General features: G+C 41.9%; 1 protein-coding gene across 1 annotated transcript in view; it reads right to left on the bottom strand.

The window, feature by feature from the left end:
• LOC127973021 (NACHT, LRR and PYD domains-containing protein 3) overlaps positions 1–17,391 on the bottom strand; it is a 60,459-nt gene that overhangs the window by 29,577 nt on the left and 13,491 nt on the right. Inside the window, exon 7 of the mRNA XM_052577057.1 lies at positions 14,633–14,806. Within this exon, the coding sequence (XP_052433017.1) occupies positions 14,633–14,806 (174 nt within the window). The remainder of the gene's footprint in view (positions 1–14,632; positions 14,807–17,391) is intronic.

Raw genomic sequence — 17,391 nt, 5'->3', positions numbered from 1 at the left:
TTTTATGAGCCCTTTTCCTCACTCTGGATGTATACAGTTCTTGAAGGGTGGGCAGGGGAGCACCAATAATCCTTTCAGCAGTCCGAACAGTTCTCTGTAGTCTTCTGATGTCTGATTTTGTTGCTGAGCCAAACCAGACAGTTATAGAAGTACACAGTACAGACTCAATGACGGCTGAGTAGAACTGTTTCAGCAGCTCCTGTGGCAAGTTAAACTTCCTCAGCTGGCGAAGGAAATACAACCTTTGTTGGGCCTTTTTTACAATGGAGTCAATGTGATTGTCCCACTTCAGGTCCTGAGAGATGGTGGTTCCCAGGAATCTGAATGACTCCACTGCAGTCACAGGGCTGTTCATGATGGTGAGTGGGGAAAGTGCAGGTGGGTTTCTCCTGAAGTCCACGATCATCTCCACTGTTTTGAGGGTGTTCAGCTCCAGGTTGTTAAGACTGCACCAGACAGCCAGCTGCTCAACCTCTTGTCTGTAAGCAGACTCATCACCGTCCTGAATGAGGCCGATGACTGTAGTGTCATCTGCAAACTTCAGGAGCTTGACAGAGGGGTCTTTAGAGGTGCAGTCGTTGGTGTAAAGAGAGAAGAGCAGAGGGGAGAGAACACATCCCTGAGGGGCACCAGTGTTGGTGGAGCAGCTGTTTGATGTGAATTTCCCCAGTCTCACTAACTGTTGCCTATCTGTCAGAAAGCTGGTGATCCACTGACAGATAGAGCTAGGAACAGAGAGCTGGGTCAGTTTGGTCTGGAGGGTTGTTGGGATGATGGTGTTGAAAGCCGAACTAAAGTCCACAAACAGGATCCTCACATAAGTCCCTGTTTTGTCCAGATGTTGCAGGATGAAGTGCAATCCTATGTTGATTGCATCATCCACGGACCTGTTTGCTCGGTAAGCAAACTGCAGGGGGTCCAGTAAGGGTCCAGTGATGTCCTTCAGATAACCCAGAACCAGTTTTTCAAACGACTTCATGACGACAGACGTTAGAGCCACAGGTCTGTAGTCGTTAAGTCCTGTTATCTTGGGTTTCTTTGGGATGGGGATGATGGTGGAGCGTTTGAAGCAGGAAGGTACTTCACACAACTCCAGGGATCTGTTGAAGATCTGTGAAAAGATGGGGGCCAGCTGGTCAGCACAGATTTTCAGACAGGCTGGTGTAACACCATCTGGGCCTGGTGCTTTTCTTCTTTTGTTCTTCTTGAAGACCTGGCGCACATCATCTTCACAGATTTGAAGAGCAGTAGGTGTGGAACGGGGGATTGAAGGAGGTGTTAATGGTTGTGCAGGGAGATGGTCAGAATGGGTGTTGGGGGTTTCAAATCTGCAATAAAACTCATTCAGGTCGTTAGCAAGCCGTTGATTAGCCTCAGTGCAAAGGGATGGTGTCTTGTAGTTTGTGATGGCCCTCAGTCCTCTCCAAACTGAAGTTGAGTCATTGGAAGAAAACTGGTCTTCCAACTTTTAGCGTAGTTCTTTTTAGCCGCTCTGATCTCTTTGTTCAGTGTGTTCCTGGCCTGATTGTACAAGACCCTGTCCCCATTTCTGTAGGCATCCTCTTTGGCCTGACGAAGATGTCTGAGTTTTACTGTAAACCATGGCTTATCATTGTTGAATGTTAAATAAGTCCTGGTAGGAATGCAAACATCCTCACAGAAACTAATATAGGATGTTACGGTCTCTGTGAGTTCGTCCAGATCGGTGGTAGCAGCTTCAAAAACACTCCAATCAGTGAGGTCAAAACAAGATTGTAAATCCTGCTCCGTTTCGCTGGTCCATCTCTTCACAGTCCTTACTACAGGTTTGGCAGATTTAAGTTTCTGTTTGTAGGATGGTATAAGATGAATCAGACAGTGATCAGAATTTCCCAAAGCTGCTCGTGGAACAGAGTGATATGCGTCCTTTATTGTAGTGTAGCAGTGATCCAATATATTACTGTCTCTGGTGGGACATGTAACATGCTGTCTGTATTTTGGCAGTTCACGGGAGAGATTGGCTTTATTAAAGTCCCCCAGAATTATTAAAACAGAGTCCGGGTGTTGTTGTTCTGTCTCTGTGATCTGATCAGCAAGTTTCTGTAAAGCTGAGCTCACGTTCGCTTGCGGATGGATGTAAACACTAACCAGAATGAACGAGTGAAACTCCCGCGGGGAATAGAACGGCTTGCAGTTTTAGCACCATCTTCAAAGTTTTCATACCATCTCTCTCTCTCTCTCTCTCTCTCTCTCTCTCTCTCTCTCTCCCTCCCACACACACACACTCTCTCTCTCTCTCTCTCTCTCTATCCCTCTCTCTCTCACACACACACACACACACACTCTCTCTCTCTCTCTCTCTCTCCATCTCTCTCCCTCTCTCTCTCTCTCTCTCTCACACACACACACACACACACACACACACACAATGAAACATGATGCCAAAGTCTTTCTGTATGTTTTAAAAATAAAAACTAAAAAATATTGATTTTGCTTTAAATCTATGCTGAGGAGCTCGTTTGTTTGTCACAGTATAGACTGTGAAGTTTAGATGAAGTTGTTTTATCTTTTAGAAGAAAGACCCTCGATCGTCTTCAACCATTAAAGATGGTTCAGCAAAGACCCACGCATCCTAGAGATGTAATTAATGTGCGTTGCTACGGTCGTAAACCTTTCACATATCTACGGTACTTTCAGACACAGAGCAGGAAAGACATTTGCAGGCCCTCTGTTTAGCCGTCCCAAAATACCTCCATTTAAAAGCAAAAATATTAAAATGACCGCCTGTACATCTAACAGGCTGTAGGTCTACTTTATATATTTTGTATTAAAAGTACTATGCATATTATATTTCTTATTTAAAACAATATATTTAACCGACAGTATCCCCCCGTGTGTTTTCCATCAGTTGTTTGCCCTTCAGCCTTATTACGTAGTGCTTTTCATTTAGCCTACTGTAAGATCCCTTTACAATTGTGTAGTGAAAGTTAACTTTTCTTAAAGTTTATAGCTGTATTTTACTGTATCCCCATCCTTCTATCCTGTAGATTGTATGCGTACTGTAAAACAACAAATATACATCTTGCTTAAAGTCAGTCAAATAATTACACCTACAATTTGAAACGTGTTTAAACACATTGTGTGTCACTAAAGCAAGGCACACCGTCTATCGTCTTATCCCTTTCTCTTTGGATATGTTTGACAGAAACATAATTTCTACATCAGAAATTTTTTAAATGTACGACTGAACTTTTCTCATTTTCAAATTATTTACCCGGCCTATAACACTCGGTGTAAATGTTCTTACCTAGAACAGAAAACATACGCTTTGAGTATTTTGTAGGCATCGTGTAATGTTAAATGGTTTACAAAAAAAAAAAAACTGTAATCACCAGCAGCTGTGATTTTCAAAATGAAAGAAATGTACGAGCTAAGGATGTTTCAACTATTATCATCATTTCCCTTTGACCCGGATAAAGCGGTAATTAATTTTATATGCGAGTGAAACAATATACAGTTCTCATACTATTTGTGTAAATAGCTGTGCTAAAACATTTATGACTATTTTAGCGCAGGCCAGCAGATCATGTCAAGAGTGTTTCACATCTAAGAATCACGATGTTTTGTAAATGACATTTTTCTTACACCTCGAGATTTAGCCGTATCAAGATTTTGGACAGCCTTTCGTGTATTCGAGCGACCAAATCACTAAGAAAGAGAGTATAGTGAGAAAACTAACATTTACAACGCATATAGAATTCAGAATACAATTGTTAAAGTATTATTATTATTTTTTTGTTAAATGTTGATTTGTAAATGATATTTTTATTACTCCGTTAGATTTAGAAATTCACATTTTTATTTTTAGACTCCTGTAAGTCCATGCTAACTCTCGCGTGGGAAAGAGTTAATGTAAGTGCATTCTATTCATTTAAGAAAAATTATTAAACATTTGACCTAACTTTTTTATTATTTTGACAAAACACGACACGACGACATTAAACAATGTTATCAGTTCCTACGGCCATCTTTTTCGATTCAAGTAAAGCAACATCTCTAGTGTACGTGTGTATGTGCTAAACATCTTTGCTTCGACGGTTTCAATACGGCGGTAATAAATACAGTCGAATGGGTGTGCAAAAGTATTGTTGAACGATGTATTATACGCAAAAAACAGTAGTGCGATGATATTTTTTGTAGAAATAGTTTACTGTGCTTGTACATTAACAACTTTAGACAGTTTATGGTGTAATAGCTTTAACCATGTGCAGTTTCTTAGCGCAATGCGATGAGAAAGTGTGTGGTTTACAGTTCGCTGCGGCGTGATGAGATCTAGCGTCCATTAAACACGGCGTAGTCAAGCAATCTCGCAATTTTAGGGCGAAAGCGTTAGAACAAACATTTGTCTATGCGGTGTTAGGCTATATTGAACTCACGGTCATTATAAAGTTTTGTATGTTTATTTTCATTTCAACATATTAATGAACGCTGTTACAGATTTTGTCTTCGTAACATGGAATACAATAGTTTGTTAAAAGATAACGCTATGGGCTGTTTGAGTAACACCGTCGTCTCCGATGCTCAAAGTTTTCACCGCTTACAGGCACCCCACTAACCTAAACCTGTAACTCTATCATAATTATTTAAAATAACTATAAACTTCATGCGTGACGCCTATGTAACTGACTAAAACTAATATGTATGCTAAACAAAACATTTGCGGTGGTGAAAAAATGAAGTGAATTAATAGATGTCAGAAACTGCTCGCCCCGCGGTTTTCTTAAAGAAGAGCGGGTTGTTTAGACGCGACAAAGTGCAGTTCCAGTCGTAGCGCGGTTTCCGGATCAGACCTTAAGCACGATGAATGACTAAAACAGTAAAAATCATCCGGCCTCTCACTTGAACAACTTATCAACAGCGGTTTATTTATTGAAATACTGTACAAAGACAATAATGTATACAGTGGTAGAAAAAAAAAGCTATTTACAGAGTTGCATTAAAACTTTCACAATAGTTTAGAAGAGTGGATTTCACTATTAGGTAACTGTTATTCTGATACACATTTCCTGTATAAAAGACTATATCTATAACCTTTTCAGGTGAATGTAGTGCAATCTTATGGATCTTAAACGTAATCACGTTACAACAAGGTGACATAGTCCCTCTAGCAAATCCGTCAAAAGTGGACAAAGCAGAAAACTCTCAGCGCACGGTAGATAATAATGCTTACGACCAAAGGGGAGTACTCATAGGCCTAATCTTTAATGTCAAGCGGCAAATGCTGAAACAATGTGAATGTGGTCATCGGCTAAATGAACAAGAGCTCTAGATGTAGGGGCGATATTGTTATGCTGTAAAATTCCTATGAAAAGGCAGTGTATGTTTGACCGCAGTCAGAGAAAACTCTTCATCAGAAAACTGCGAAACAACGTGTCAACAGATCGGTCGACTATCTCTGGTAAAAATAAATAAATAAATAAAATTATGCATGTTTACGAGTCACACGTTGACAATTTTTGTCTTATGTGACCATTACAGCTAAAATCATTGAATTATGAAATGCAAAAGTGTGTACGGCATTTTTCTATAACCATTACAAAAGTGAGAACGTCGTAGTTCTCAAATGTGTTTGTATTACAACGGTAGCCCATCTAACAAATCAGGAGAAGTGGAGAAGCAAAGATGTTTAGCACATACACACGTACACTAGAGATGTTGCTTTATTTGAATCGAAAAAGATGGCCGTAGGAACTGATAACATTGTTTAATGTCGTCGTGTCATGTTTTGTCAAAATAATAAAAAAGTTAGGTCAAATGTTTAATAATTTTTCTTAAATGAATAGAATGCACTTACATTAACTCTTTCCCACGCGAGAGTTAGCATGGACTTACAGGAGTCTAAAAATAAAAATGTGAATTGTGTCATCGGCTATCCGAACACGATGACTAAATCTAACGGAGTAATAAAAATATCATTTACAAATCAACATTTAACAAAAAAATAATAATAATACTTTAACAATTGTATTCTGAATTCTATATGCGTTGTAAATGTTAGTTTTCTCACTATACTCTCTTTCTTAGTGATTTGGTCGCTCGAATACACGAAAGGCCGTCCAAAATCTTGATACGGCTAAATCTCGAGGTGTAAGAAAAATGTCATTTACAAAACATCGTGATTCTTAGATGTGAAACACTCTTGACATGATCTGCTGGCCTGCGCTAAAATAGTCATAAATGTTTTAGCACAGCTATTTACACAAATAGTATGAGAACTGTATATTGTTTCACTCGCATATAAAATTAATTACCGCTTTATCCGGGTCAAAGGGAAATGATGATAATAGTTGAAACATCCTTAGCTCGTACATTTCTTTCATTTTGAAAATCACAGCTGCTGGTGATTACAGTTTTTTTTTTTTTAGTAAACCATTTAACATTACACGATGCCTACAAAATACTCAAAGCGTATGTTTTCTGTTCTAGGTAAGAACATTTACACCGAGTGTTATAGGCCGGGTAAATAATTTGAAAATGAGAAAAGTTCAGTCGTACATTTAAAAAATTTCTGATGTAGAAATTATGTTTCTGTCAAACATATCCAAAGAGAAAGGGATAAGACGATAGACGGTGTGCCTTGCTTTAGTGACACACAATGTGTTTAAACATGTTTCAAATTGTAGGTGTAATTATTTGACTGACTTTAAGCAAGATGTATATTTGTTGTTTTACAGTACGCATACAATCTACAGGATAGAAGGATGGGGATACAGTAAAATACAGCTATAAACTTTAAGAAAAGTTAACTTTCATTACACAATTGTAAAGGGATCTTACAGTAGGCTAAATGAAAAGCACTACGTAATAAGGCTGAAGGGCAAACAACTGATGGAAAACACACGTTGGGGGGATACTGTCGGTTAAATATATTGTTTTAAATAAGAAATATAATATGGATAGTACTTTTAATACAAAATATATAAAATAGAACTACAGCCTGTTAGATGTACAGGCGGTCATTTTAATATTTTTGCTTTTAAATGGAGGTATTTTGGGACGGCTAAACAGAGGGCCTGCAAATGTCTTTCCTGCTCTGTGTCTGAAAGTACCGTAGATAATGAACTATCACCGGTCTAAAAATGTAAGGGATAATTTTTTATATGTATCATCAGAAATGTTTATTGTATATACTATGCTATATATAATCACATTTAAAATAAGTTATCTTTTTTAAAAAAGAAGAGTATGGTGTGTTTTATAAGTTTGATTAACTTTTTTTTTGTTTAATGAATTGCTTTAGGAGCCTGATGTCATTATTTAATTATTTATTTCCATATTCTTTAACCCCTGGAGTCTGAGTGGGTTTTGGGGGACTGGAGATATTTTGGCAGCCCCCAGACGTTGGTGTTTTTCATTATCCTAAAACGTATTAATGGCTAAAAGTCTGAATATCCATAATATGTGATCAGCATGATTGTACATGTCTGTAATTTTGAGAAGGCGGCGTTTATGATTAGTTTTTGTTTATAATATGTTTAAAACGTGTTTGTATATGTTGTATAAGTATTGGTTGAATACATGATTAAAAAATGAATAATAAATGATTTGCTTTGGTTTAGTAACATGTCTGTTACTGCGATGTGTTTTATAAGTTTGATAAACACGTTTAAAATGTATGTTCCGGTTTAGTAACATGCCGTCATATATAATTTTATATTTTATTTATTGTTTAAAATAGATCGCTTAAAAACTAAATTTAATTAAAAATGTATGTCCATGCAGCATTTTATTGTGTGGTGGTACTGTAGGTGTACGGGTAAAATAAATAATTAAAAAGCTTTTTGAAAAAGATCAGTTATACTTCCGTTTACTGCGTTGGAAGGGTTTAGGGCTGATACAATAATCATTAATATGCCTTGCGTATGAATTCCACCGGAGTAAGCCGTTTCATTAAGACCGGTAGACCCGTGCATTCCTAACCGGGAGCGCATACACCCCCGCGATGTCGTGTTCATAGATGACAAACGGATAACGCGATGGCAAAACGTCGATTTAACGGAGCAGAATTGTTTTTTGTTTTTTTCTGAAATCCTATACATAGCATTGTAGCAGGGAAAGCTAAGCACGCGTCACAGGATGTCGTCATATTTTCAAAATAAAATTATTTTTTCATACAAAATTATGTGATTGGGACATTAGACGCGTTGATATTACGTCAAATAACACATACTTTATGAATATAGTGTTCAAATATCTCTATCAGCAGATGACTGCATAATCTGCATAACATGAAGAAAATTACGGGGATGATATGAAATATGGTTTAAAGACGCCATATACTGTAAAAATAGCATAACCGGCTTTGATCAATTAATAGTTTTTTTTTTTTTTTATATCTCTACCAGCAGATAAAATAAGACAGCAAAAACTTGAAGAAAATTACAGGAATGAAATGTAATATGGTTTTAAAGGCTTCGTAGACTATAAAAAAATTAGACCATATTCTTTGTTCTGTTCAATTATATATTTTTTTCCCCCGATCCTGGTAAAATGTATATTTTTAGTGATGAACAAAACTATTGTAAATGTTTTGTTTTATATTGTTTGTGAATGTATAATGTGAATGAATGACTGAGAGGGAGAGAGAGGGATACAAAGAGATGCTAGACGCTCGCCCACCGTAATTCATAGATGCACCCGTCAGAAAACTGTCAAAAACATGGTACTCCCGCGTGAGATACGGTGGTTTTGATTAAAAAATGGCTTTGAAGATATTATGATTGGTTAGTAAATTCCGACGAGTGTGCACAGTGGCATGCAAACGCAGACGCTGGGTCAAAGGTGTGTGAAAACATCCCTTTTCTGCTTTTTCTGCTCTTTTCTGGATCTTGTTTTATCTGAAACAGTCGGTTTCAGTATATTTTTTACACAGTTTAATTTATAACCTTTTTTTAAAAGAACAGAATGTTTTTTTCAACCTTAGTTAAATTGCTTTACATTATATAAATTATAGAATGTTTTATATATAAATGTGAAATAACTAAACTGTGTTTTAGATTATATAAATTATATAATGCTTTATATATGAATGTGAAATAACTAAAATGTGTTTTTCAACCTTTAATTATTTTTAGATTATATAAATTATAGAATGTTTTATATGTATTGTCACGGGAGGAGCACAAGACAGACACAGTGGGCGTGGCGTCAGGCCTCGGAGAGGCTTTTATTAACAAATCAAATAAAACAAGGGGATAAAAGGTGGCCAAAAGGGAAGAGTGTCCAAAATAACAGGGAATCTGGTGTCCTCGTCGTGCTGCAGGGTTCGTGTGGGTCGGGCAGTGTTCATGGAGGAAGGGTCCAGGTAAGGGGCGGAGTCCGGTGGCCGCACACGCTCCCCTCTTCGGTCCGGGGCGCGAGGGGCGGCGGCTTCCTCTAGCGGCCGCATCACTCTCGTTGGCCGCGGCGCTGGCAGGGGATGGACGGCCCGGCATCCTGGCCCGTCGGCTGTGTAAACGGGTGCGGTTCTCTTCCGGATCGCGGGTCCGGCAGCTCACGTCTCTTGTGGCGCGGGAGTCCCTCAACGCACCCTTCCTGGACCCACGAGGACACCAGTGTGCATGCACGGGGAAGAGACCGGTCTCCCGAGGAGAGGGTGTGCCCCATCACACGCCGCCAGCCCTGACTCGTCCAGCGCCCCTCCTCTCACACACCCACTCCAGTCGGGAGCCTGGTGAAGGGCGGCGATTTAGGACGGGGTGCCGGTGACAATCAGGGAGGAGGCAGCTGACTCGTCACATTCCCCCTCCCAAGCGACATCCCCGTCATCAGGGCGCCGCCCACACGGGAGTGCTACCATCCTCAACCAGGCTCCTTACGGTCGGAGTGGGCGGGGATTCCTCTCCGGGCGGTCCTCCCTCTCGCAGCGCACCGGAACAGGGACAGAGAAACCAGGTTTTAGTGACAGCCTCAACCAACCACAGGGTAAAATGACCATAACAGAAAAGTCACTTACCCTTTTTGTGGCTGGGAGGCTGTCCCTAGTTTTCCTCCGTCCCAGTCCGGGTTCTTACGAACGTTTGCAAGCGAGAGGGAGTGACGTCACCAGATGTTTCCCAACTGCGGTGTCTAGGCTCCGCCTTGCCCACATTCTCCACCAGTGTCGCGGGAGGAGCACAAGACAGACACAGTGGGCGTGGCGTCAGGCCTCGGAGAGGCTTTTATTAACAAATCAAATAAAACAAGGGGATAAAAGGTGGCCAAAAGGGAAGAGTGTCCAAAATAACAGGGAATCTGGTGTCCTCGTCGTGCTGCAGGGTTTGTGTGGGTCGGGCAGTGTTCATGGAGGAAGGGTCCAGGTAAGGGGCGGAGTCCGGTGGCCGCACGCGCTCCCCTCTTCGGTCCGGGGCGCGAGGGGCGGCGGCTTCCTCTAGCGGCCGCATCACTCTCGTTGGCCGCGGCGCTGGCAGGGGATGGACGGCCCGGCATCCTGGCCCGTCGGCCGTGTAAACGGGTGCGGTTCTCTTCCGGATCGCGGGTCCGGCAGCTCACGTCTCTTGTGGCGCGGGAGTCCCTCAACGCACCCTTCCTGGACCCACGAGGACACCAGTGTGCATGCACAGGGAAGAGACCGGTCTCCCGAGGAGAGGCGCGTTGGGCTTTTAAACAGCGGCGGTGATGAGGCTCCATTCCCTTCAGGTGTGCCCCATCACATGCCGCCAGCCCTGACTCGTCCAGCGCCCCTCCTCTCACACACCCACTCCAGTCGGGAGCCTGGTGAAGGGCGGCGATTTAGGACGGGGTGCCGGTGACAATCAGGGAGGAGTATATATATATATATATATATATATATATATATATATATATATATATATATATATATACTCGTCACAGTATATATATATATATATATATATATATATATATATATATATATATATATATATATATATATATATATATTTAATTTTAATTTAATTTATATATAAATGTGAAATAACTGAATGTCACATATATGAAATAACTAAAATGTTTTTTTAACTTTAGCATGATAATTATGTATATTATATAAATGATATAAATTATATAACTGAAATGTTTTTTTGTCACAGTGTGTCTGGTCTGTGTATCACTGGGTGTCCACTAGAGGTCTCACTTCCCCTTATCGTCACTGTTCATTGTTTTCAGCTGTTTCCACTTTCATCGTTTGTACATGTCTTTAAATACCTGGGTTGTTTCTGTCCTTGTTACGGAGTCCTTGTTTAATGTCTATGCATTTTATATGTCCGTCAACTCTTGCTCTTGTCTTGTCTTGTCTTGCCTTGCCTTGCTCTGTGTCCACGTCTTGTTTATGTTTTGTTTTGGATATTCTGGTTTTGACCCTGCCTGGACTGTTTACCCCTTTGGATTTGCCCTATAATAAACTGCTTACCTGCAGTTGGATCTCTCCTTGTTTTCGGTGTCGCCTCACGTAACAGAAGGACTCCGTCCGCAACGAGATCCAGCGGTATGCCGATTCACGCTTCTTCGTCAGCCATCGAGTGGCAGAGAGGCGGTCGCTTTGAGGGGACCCGCCTGGTCGTGTTTCGCGGGACCTGGAGAGGTCGTCGAGGAGGAGGTGGGCGAGAGGAAGCACAGCACAAGATGGCCGCCGACCCAGCGCCACTGCGGTGCATAACCACCAACCCCGCACCACGAGGCCAGATGGAAGCCAGCCTCACCCCACAGGGCAAGATGGCTGCCAGCTCAGCACCAACGCCCGAGATGGCCGCTGACACCCTTCTCGACTACTTCGAGATGCTATCAAGGATCCTAGAAGTTCCCAAGACGGTTCACGTCATGGCTGCTGAGCCAGCGCCTCAGCACAGGATGGCCGCCAACCCAGCGCCACAGCACAAGATGGCTGCTGAGCCAGCGCCTCAGCACAAGATGGCCGTCAACCCAGCGCCACAGCATAAGATGGCTGCTGAGCCAGCGCCTCAGCACAAGATGGCCGTCAACCCAGCGCCTCAGCACAAGATGGCCGCCAACCCAGCGCCTCAGCACAAGATGGCCGCCAACCCAGCGCCTCAGCACAAAATGACCGCCAGCCCAGCGCCACAGCACAAGTTGGCTGCCAGCCCAACGCCACAGCACAAGATGGCCGCCAGCCCAGTGCCACAGCTCAAGATGGCCTCCAGCTTAGAGCCACAGCACAAGATGGCCACCAACCCAGCGCCACAGCACAAGATGGCCGACTCAACGCCTGAGTCGCCAGTACAGGTGCCACCGACTCGCCGTCATAAAGTACGGAGGACGAGGAGACGGGCGTCTACCATTCCTCAAAGCCTGGAGAACGTTCCCGACCGGGCTGCTGCTGTCCAGGAGGACGTTCCCGAGCGGGCCACTGCCGTCCAGGAGGACGTTCTCGAGCGGGCCGCTGCCGTCCAGGGGGACGTTCCCGAGCGGGCCGCTGCCGTCCAGGAGGACGTTCCCGAGCAGGCCGCTGCCGTCCAGGAGGACGTTTCCGAGCGGACCGCTGCCGTCCCCGAGGCGGTGCCCGAAGTGGTACCCGATGCTGTTCCAGAGACCGAGGTGGTGCCCGATGCCGAGGCGGTGCCCGATGCTGTTCCTGTGATTGAGGCAATGCCTGATGCTGTTCCGGAGAACGAGGTGGTGCCCGATGCCGAGGCGGTGCCCGATGCTATTCCGGAGGTCGAGGCGAGGCCCGATGCTGTTCCGGAGGTCGAGGCGAGGCCCGATGCTGTTCCGGAGGCCGAGGCGATGCCCGATGCTGTTCCGAAGGCCGAAGTGGTGCTCGATGCCGAGGCAGTGCCCAATGCTGTTCCGGAGGTCGAGGCGGTGCTCGATGCTGTTCTGGAGGTCGAGGTGGTGCCCGATGCCGAGGCGGTGCCCGAGGTCGTCCCCGATGCGGTGCCCGATGCTGTTCTGGAGGCCGAGGCGGTGACCGATGCTGTTCCAGAGGCCGAGGCGGTGCCTGATGTCGAGGCGGTTCCGGAGGCCGAAGCGGTGCCCGAGGCCGTTCCCGATGCAGTGCCCGAGACCGCTCCCGAGGCCGTTACCGAGGCGGTGCCTGAGGCCATTCCCGATGCAGTGTCCGAGGTCGCTCCCGATGCCTTGACCGAGGCGGTGCCCGAGACCATTCCAGAGACAGTGCCCGAAGCCAAGGCACCTCAGGTCTTCAATAATAACTTAGGACGTGGAAAATAAAAAGGAAATAATAACTTATTGAGTGTAAATGTTAATTCAAAATAGTAAATGGATGCCACCTTATTGGGACAATAAAACACCTACCCTAATCCTTCCCAATACTTTATTTTCAACTTTTAGATTTTTTCATTTTCATTGAAAATAAATGCATTTCTGATGTAATTTAAAATGGGAGAAATAAGTAAACCATTAGGCAGATTCAAACCAGGGTCGATCATGACAAAATGCATATCACACAGGTTTTACCATCTGTGACACTGAAGCTGACAATAACCGATTGTCTTAATCTTTAATAGGTGAATCACACGGTGGTGTGCAGTGTTAGTGTATTATCCTCTACAAACAAGGTTCGCTCGCTATCCTCAATCCTGGTTGTTAAAAAGCATCATGGAATTGTTAATTATTCAAATGCACGCTTAAAGATATGATTTGAATTCATTTTTTTTTTTTTTGGTTGATGCACACGTAGAAGGTAGGGGCACACTGCGGGGGGCAATCAGTTTTGAGAGGTGGTAAGTGCCCCCATGGCCCCTCTCTGTCTACGCCAGTGTCAGACAGTCTCTCAAAATTTCATCAGACACTTAAAATTTATCTTGTTTCCATTTTCTCTCTGCCTGCCTCTATTTTCTGTATTAAAACTCTAGTTTCAATGTTTAGCCAAGGCTGATTTCTCAATTTTGGAGATAGATCTGCTATGCTGCTGCTGCTGCGGCAGAGCAAGTACAGAGACTTGCTACTGCCAATACATCCACAACATGCTGCTGTGAGCATGGAAGAAATATTGCTGCTGCAAGTATAACATACATGTAATAAACCCACAAAGCAGGAGACATAGAGGGAACAATAAATGCCCAAACAAGAACAAAACACCCCAACAAGCAGATCTATCACAAAGACATATGTACTGCTGCTGCTCCAAAGAGCAATGTGAATCGCATGTTTTACTATCTATGTGTGCCTGGGCTACTACGCCGACCGGCTTAGTTAGTGGCCTGTGGCTATGTGAGCCTTGGCTACCACACCGACTGTCTTAACTCTAATTAGACGAACACAATGTGCAATGTTTAATTAACAAAATGGATATATGTTGCAATCCGACAGATTAGACCCCAGCACCCACCTATGTATATATCAGAATTTCGTAATTTGATAACTGCTGTTACTTTGTCCAATTCATCTGAAAATGTTAACTTCTTTTTGCTGGTATCAGAAAAAAAATGCAAATGAACAAGCCAGTGTGTTTGCCACCCTCAAAGGGTTAAAGCCAAAGGACTGAAAATTTTATTGTTTTTAAAAGTGTGTATTTCAGTGTGACTCAGTCCTTCTGTAAACCATGTTATTGAGGAGCAGCTCATGTATTCAGTCAATTACAGCTCAATCAGCTATACCATTCAAAAAATACTTTACCACAAATTTCATTTGTGAGACTCAAATATGATCTTACCACAATATATCCAGTTTACAGTCAGGATTCTTTAGTACAGCAGACAGCAGAATTATTCCTGAATCATCCAGTTTATTCCCACATAGTTTCAGTCCTTTTATGTGAGAGGGGTTTAATCTCAAAGCTGAAGCCAGAACAGCACAACCTTCATGTGTGAGACCACAATCACTCAACCTGCAGAGAACAATGAAAAACTCTTCAGTCCATCAGATCAGATAAGTTTAGCAGTGAAACCATGATTAAAGAGAAAATATGAACTTAAAAGCACAAATCAATATTTGATGGATCATAAGATTAAGATCTGAAATGCCAGAGAATGAAACAGAACATTGATAAAGGTCTCAAAATAACTGAGACGGGGGCATGTTTACCATGGGGTAGCATCTCCTCTTTTTTCAAATTTCCTATAATATCATTTTAGTTTTATTTAATTTTATTAATGGTTTTGTTAGTTTTAGTTTATTTTATTTATTTTTTTGTGAGCACATTTCTATTTAGTTTTTATATATTTTAGTCTCAGTTTTAGTAATTATAGTTGGCAGAGGTTCTGGAACACTTCTAATGCAGACCAAATCAAGACATTTTATTTTAGTGAAGTTGAATGTTTGCACAGTTTATTTAACTCTTTTGCAAACCTCTTAATAATGAAAATAAAATAATTATTTACAATTGAACAAAAACCCAAAATGTTCAACTTATTTGTAAAGGTTTTCAGAGTTACTAGAAAGCTGCAGGCAGCTGAGCTTTTATCAGAGTTGGAGCTAAATTATGTAGGACAATGACCCCCTACAGTGCTGGATTTGAGGAAACCTATTCTTTGTAATCGTTATTGAAACTCTGTAAACTTTTTGCCCATCTGTGTTTTCAATGCATTAATTTAAAGGATCTCTTGCACAGACGAGCCACCGGTGCGCACTACTGTATGTCCCGTCCCTCCCTTTATGAATGTACACAATAAAAAGAAACAATCTAAAATGCTTTGAAACCTCATACTACTCAAAACTCAATTTGATTTGGTGATTTACATGATGTTTGCACTTCACTTTGATGAGCCGCTCCAGCATGCATGCACTTCAGATGAGCAACACACACAATCTCAGTTCTAAAGCTACACAGGACACAGCAAGCAGTGAAATCCCTGTGCAGCTGCTGCTGTCTCTCATTTTGGATGCATTTTGCAAAGTCAAAGTGATGCTTGTATCACAGACTTGAGGCTGACATTGTGACATTGATAAAATGACTATTCACTACAGTCAGCTCATCCAAAAATTGTAAAAGTGTACGTTATTATTATTGCCCATTTCATATTTTGTAGTTATTTCCCATTTCATTTCCCCCTTCTTGTTTTTTAAATGCAAAAACAAATTCTCTGTGATTAGGCACTTAGCTTTCAGTCTAAGTACATGAAAGCTATTTACAGGTATTTCCCTAAACAACCACATCACAGATTTTCTGGCACAGAATTATAGCTAATTAAATCATGAACACGATTATTTATTTTTGTTAATTGTTATTTTATTTTAGTTATTTTTTCAGTTACTGTTGTTAGTATAGTTTAAACTCATCATTTATTTAGAAATTTTAATTTTATTTCAGTTTATGAAAATGTTTTTTGACCAATAGTTTTAGTCTTAGTTTGAGGTTTTGTTTACATCGGTGGTTTAATTGTTGCCACTTGTAAGGTTTCTGGGGTCTGGCTAGCACCTCCCAGTCTGCCTCATTGGCTCCGTCAGACCATCAGACTCAGCTATGTGAATCAGTTCGCCCAGTGCCCTCCGAAGTTCAGGGTCGTCCACTTTACTTCAGTGAGGGTGGCAGATACCCCTGTCTTGCATGCAGAGATCACAGTCCTACCTGGGAAAGATGCAATAGAGCTGGTCCCTCCAGCCGATATGAAGACAGGGTTGTACAGCCCTTACTTCACTGTACCGAAAAAAGGTGGTTGGGTAAGATCAATTTTGGATCTGCACATCTTGAACCGGGCCCTTCACAAGCAGTGTTGGGAAAGTTCACTTTCTACATGAACTAGTTCAAAGTTCAATTCACAAATTTTAAAATGAACTAGTTCAGTTCATAGTTCAAACTACAACATTTTTAACTAAGTTCACTAAGTGCCAAAAATGAACTAGCTCATAGTTCTTTTTTTCCATATGTTGCTATTATTTTTCAAAATTATTGCAACAGCCCATATAGAATCACAGACAGCAATTATTTTATCAGTTTTAACAATGAAGCTATGCGTCAGATTTCATCTTCATATCCAACAGGGTTTACATTAGAATTGAGGGGACAGCATTTCCCCATTGTTGCTTTAATGCTTTGTCTCCCATTCTCATTGACCTTGTCATAAACATCATAAAAATTTTTTAAATGATCATACGCCTTCTTGCTACATGCTGCTGTGGCCTCCATGCTTTTTTTTTATTGTATTTTTTTTGATGACGCGTCACGCATACGGCGGAGCGACACTGGTGGCTGGTGTTGCCAGATTGGGTGTTTTTCCGCTACATATTAAGACCCGTTTACGGTGTGTTTTAGCCGGGTTTTCGCCTGGAAGGCTCTATACAAATCTGGCAACCTATTGAACGAAGTTAACCTGAGAGAGCGTGCCGTTCACAGACACCAGAATGAACGAGTTGACAGTAACTTTCATCAGGCAGTAATACAGCACGTTCAGTTCACGTTCGCCCAAAATATGAATGAGTTCATGAACTATCGTTCAATGAACGCGTTCAGGCACAACACTGTTCACAAGCTTC

The sequence above is a fragment of the Carassius gibelio genome, chromosome B15, assembly GCF_023724105.1.
Source record: "Carassius gibelio isolate Cgi1373 ecotype wild population from Czech Republic chromosome B15, carGib1.2-hapl.c, whole genome shotgun sequence".
Taxonomy (NCBI): domain Eukaryota; kingdom Metazoa; phylum Chordata; class Actinopteri; order Cypriniformes; family Cyprinidae; genus Carassius; species Carassius gibelio.
Note: the sequence above shows the minus strand (reverse complement) of the source record. Positions and strands in the feature narration are given on the sequence as shown.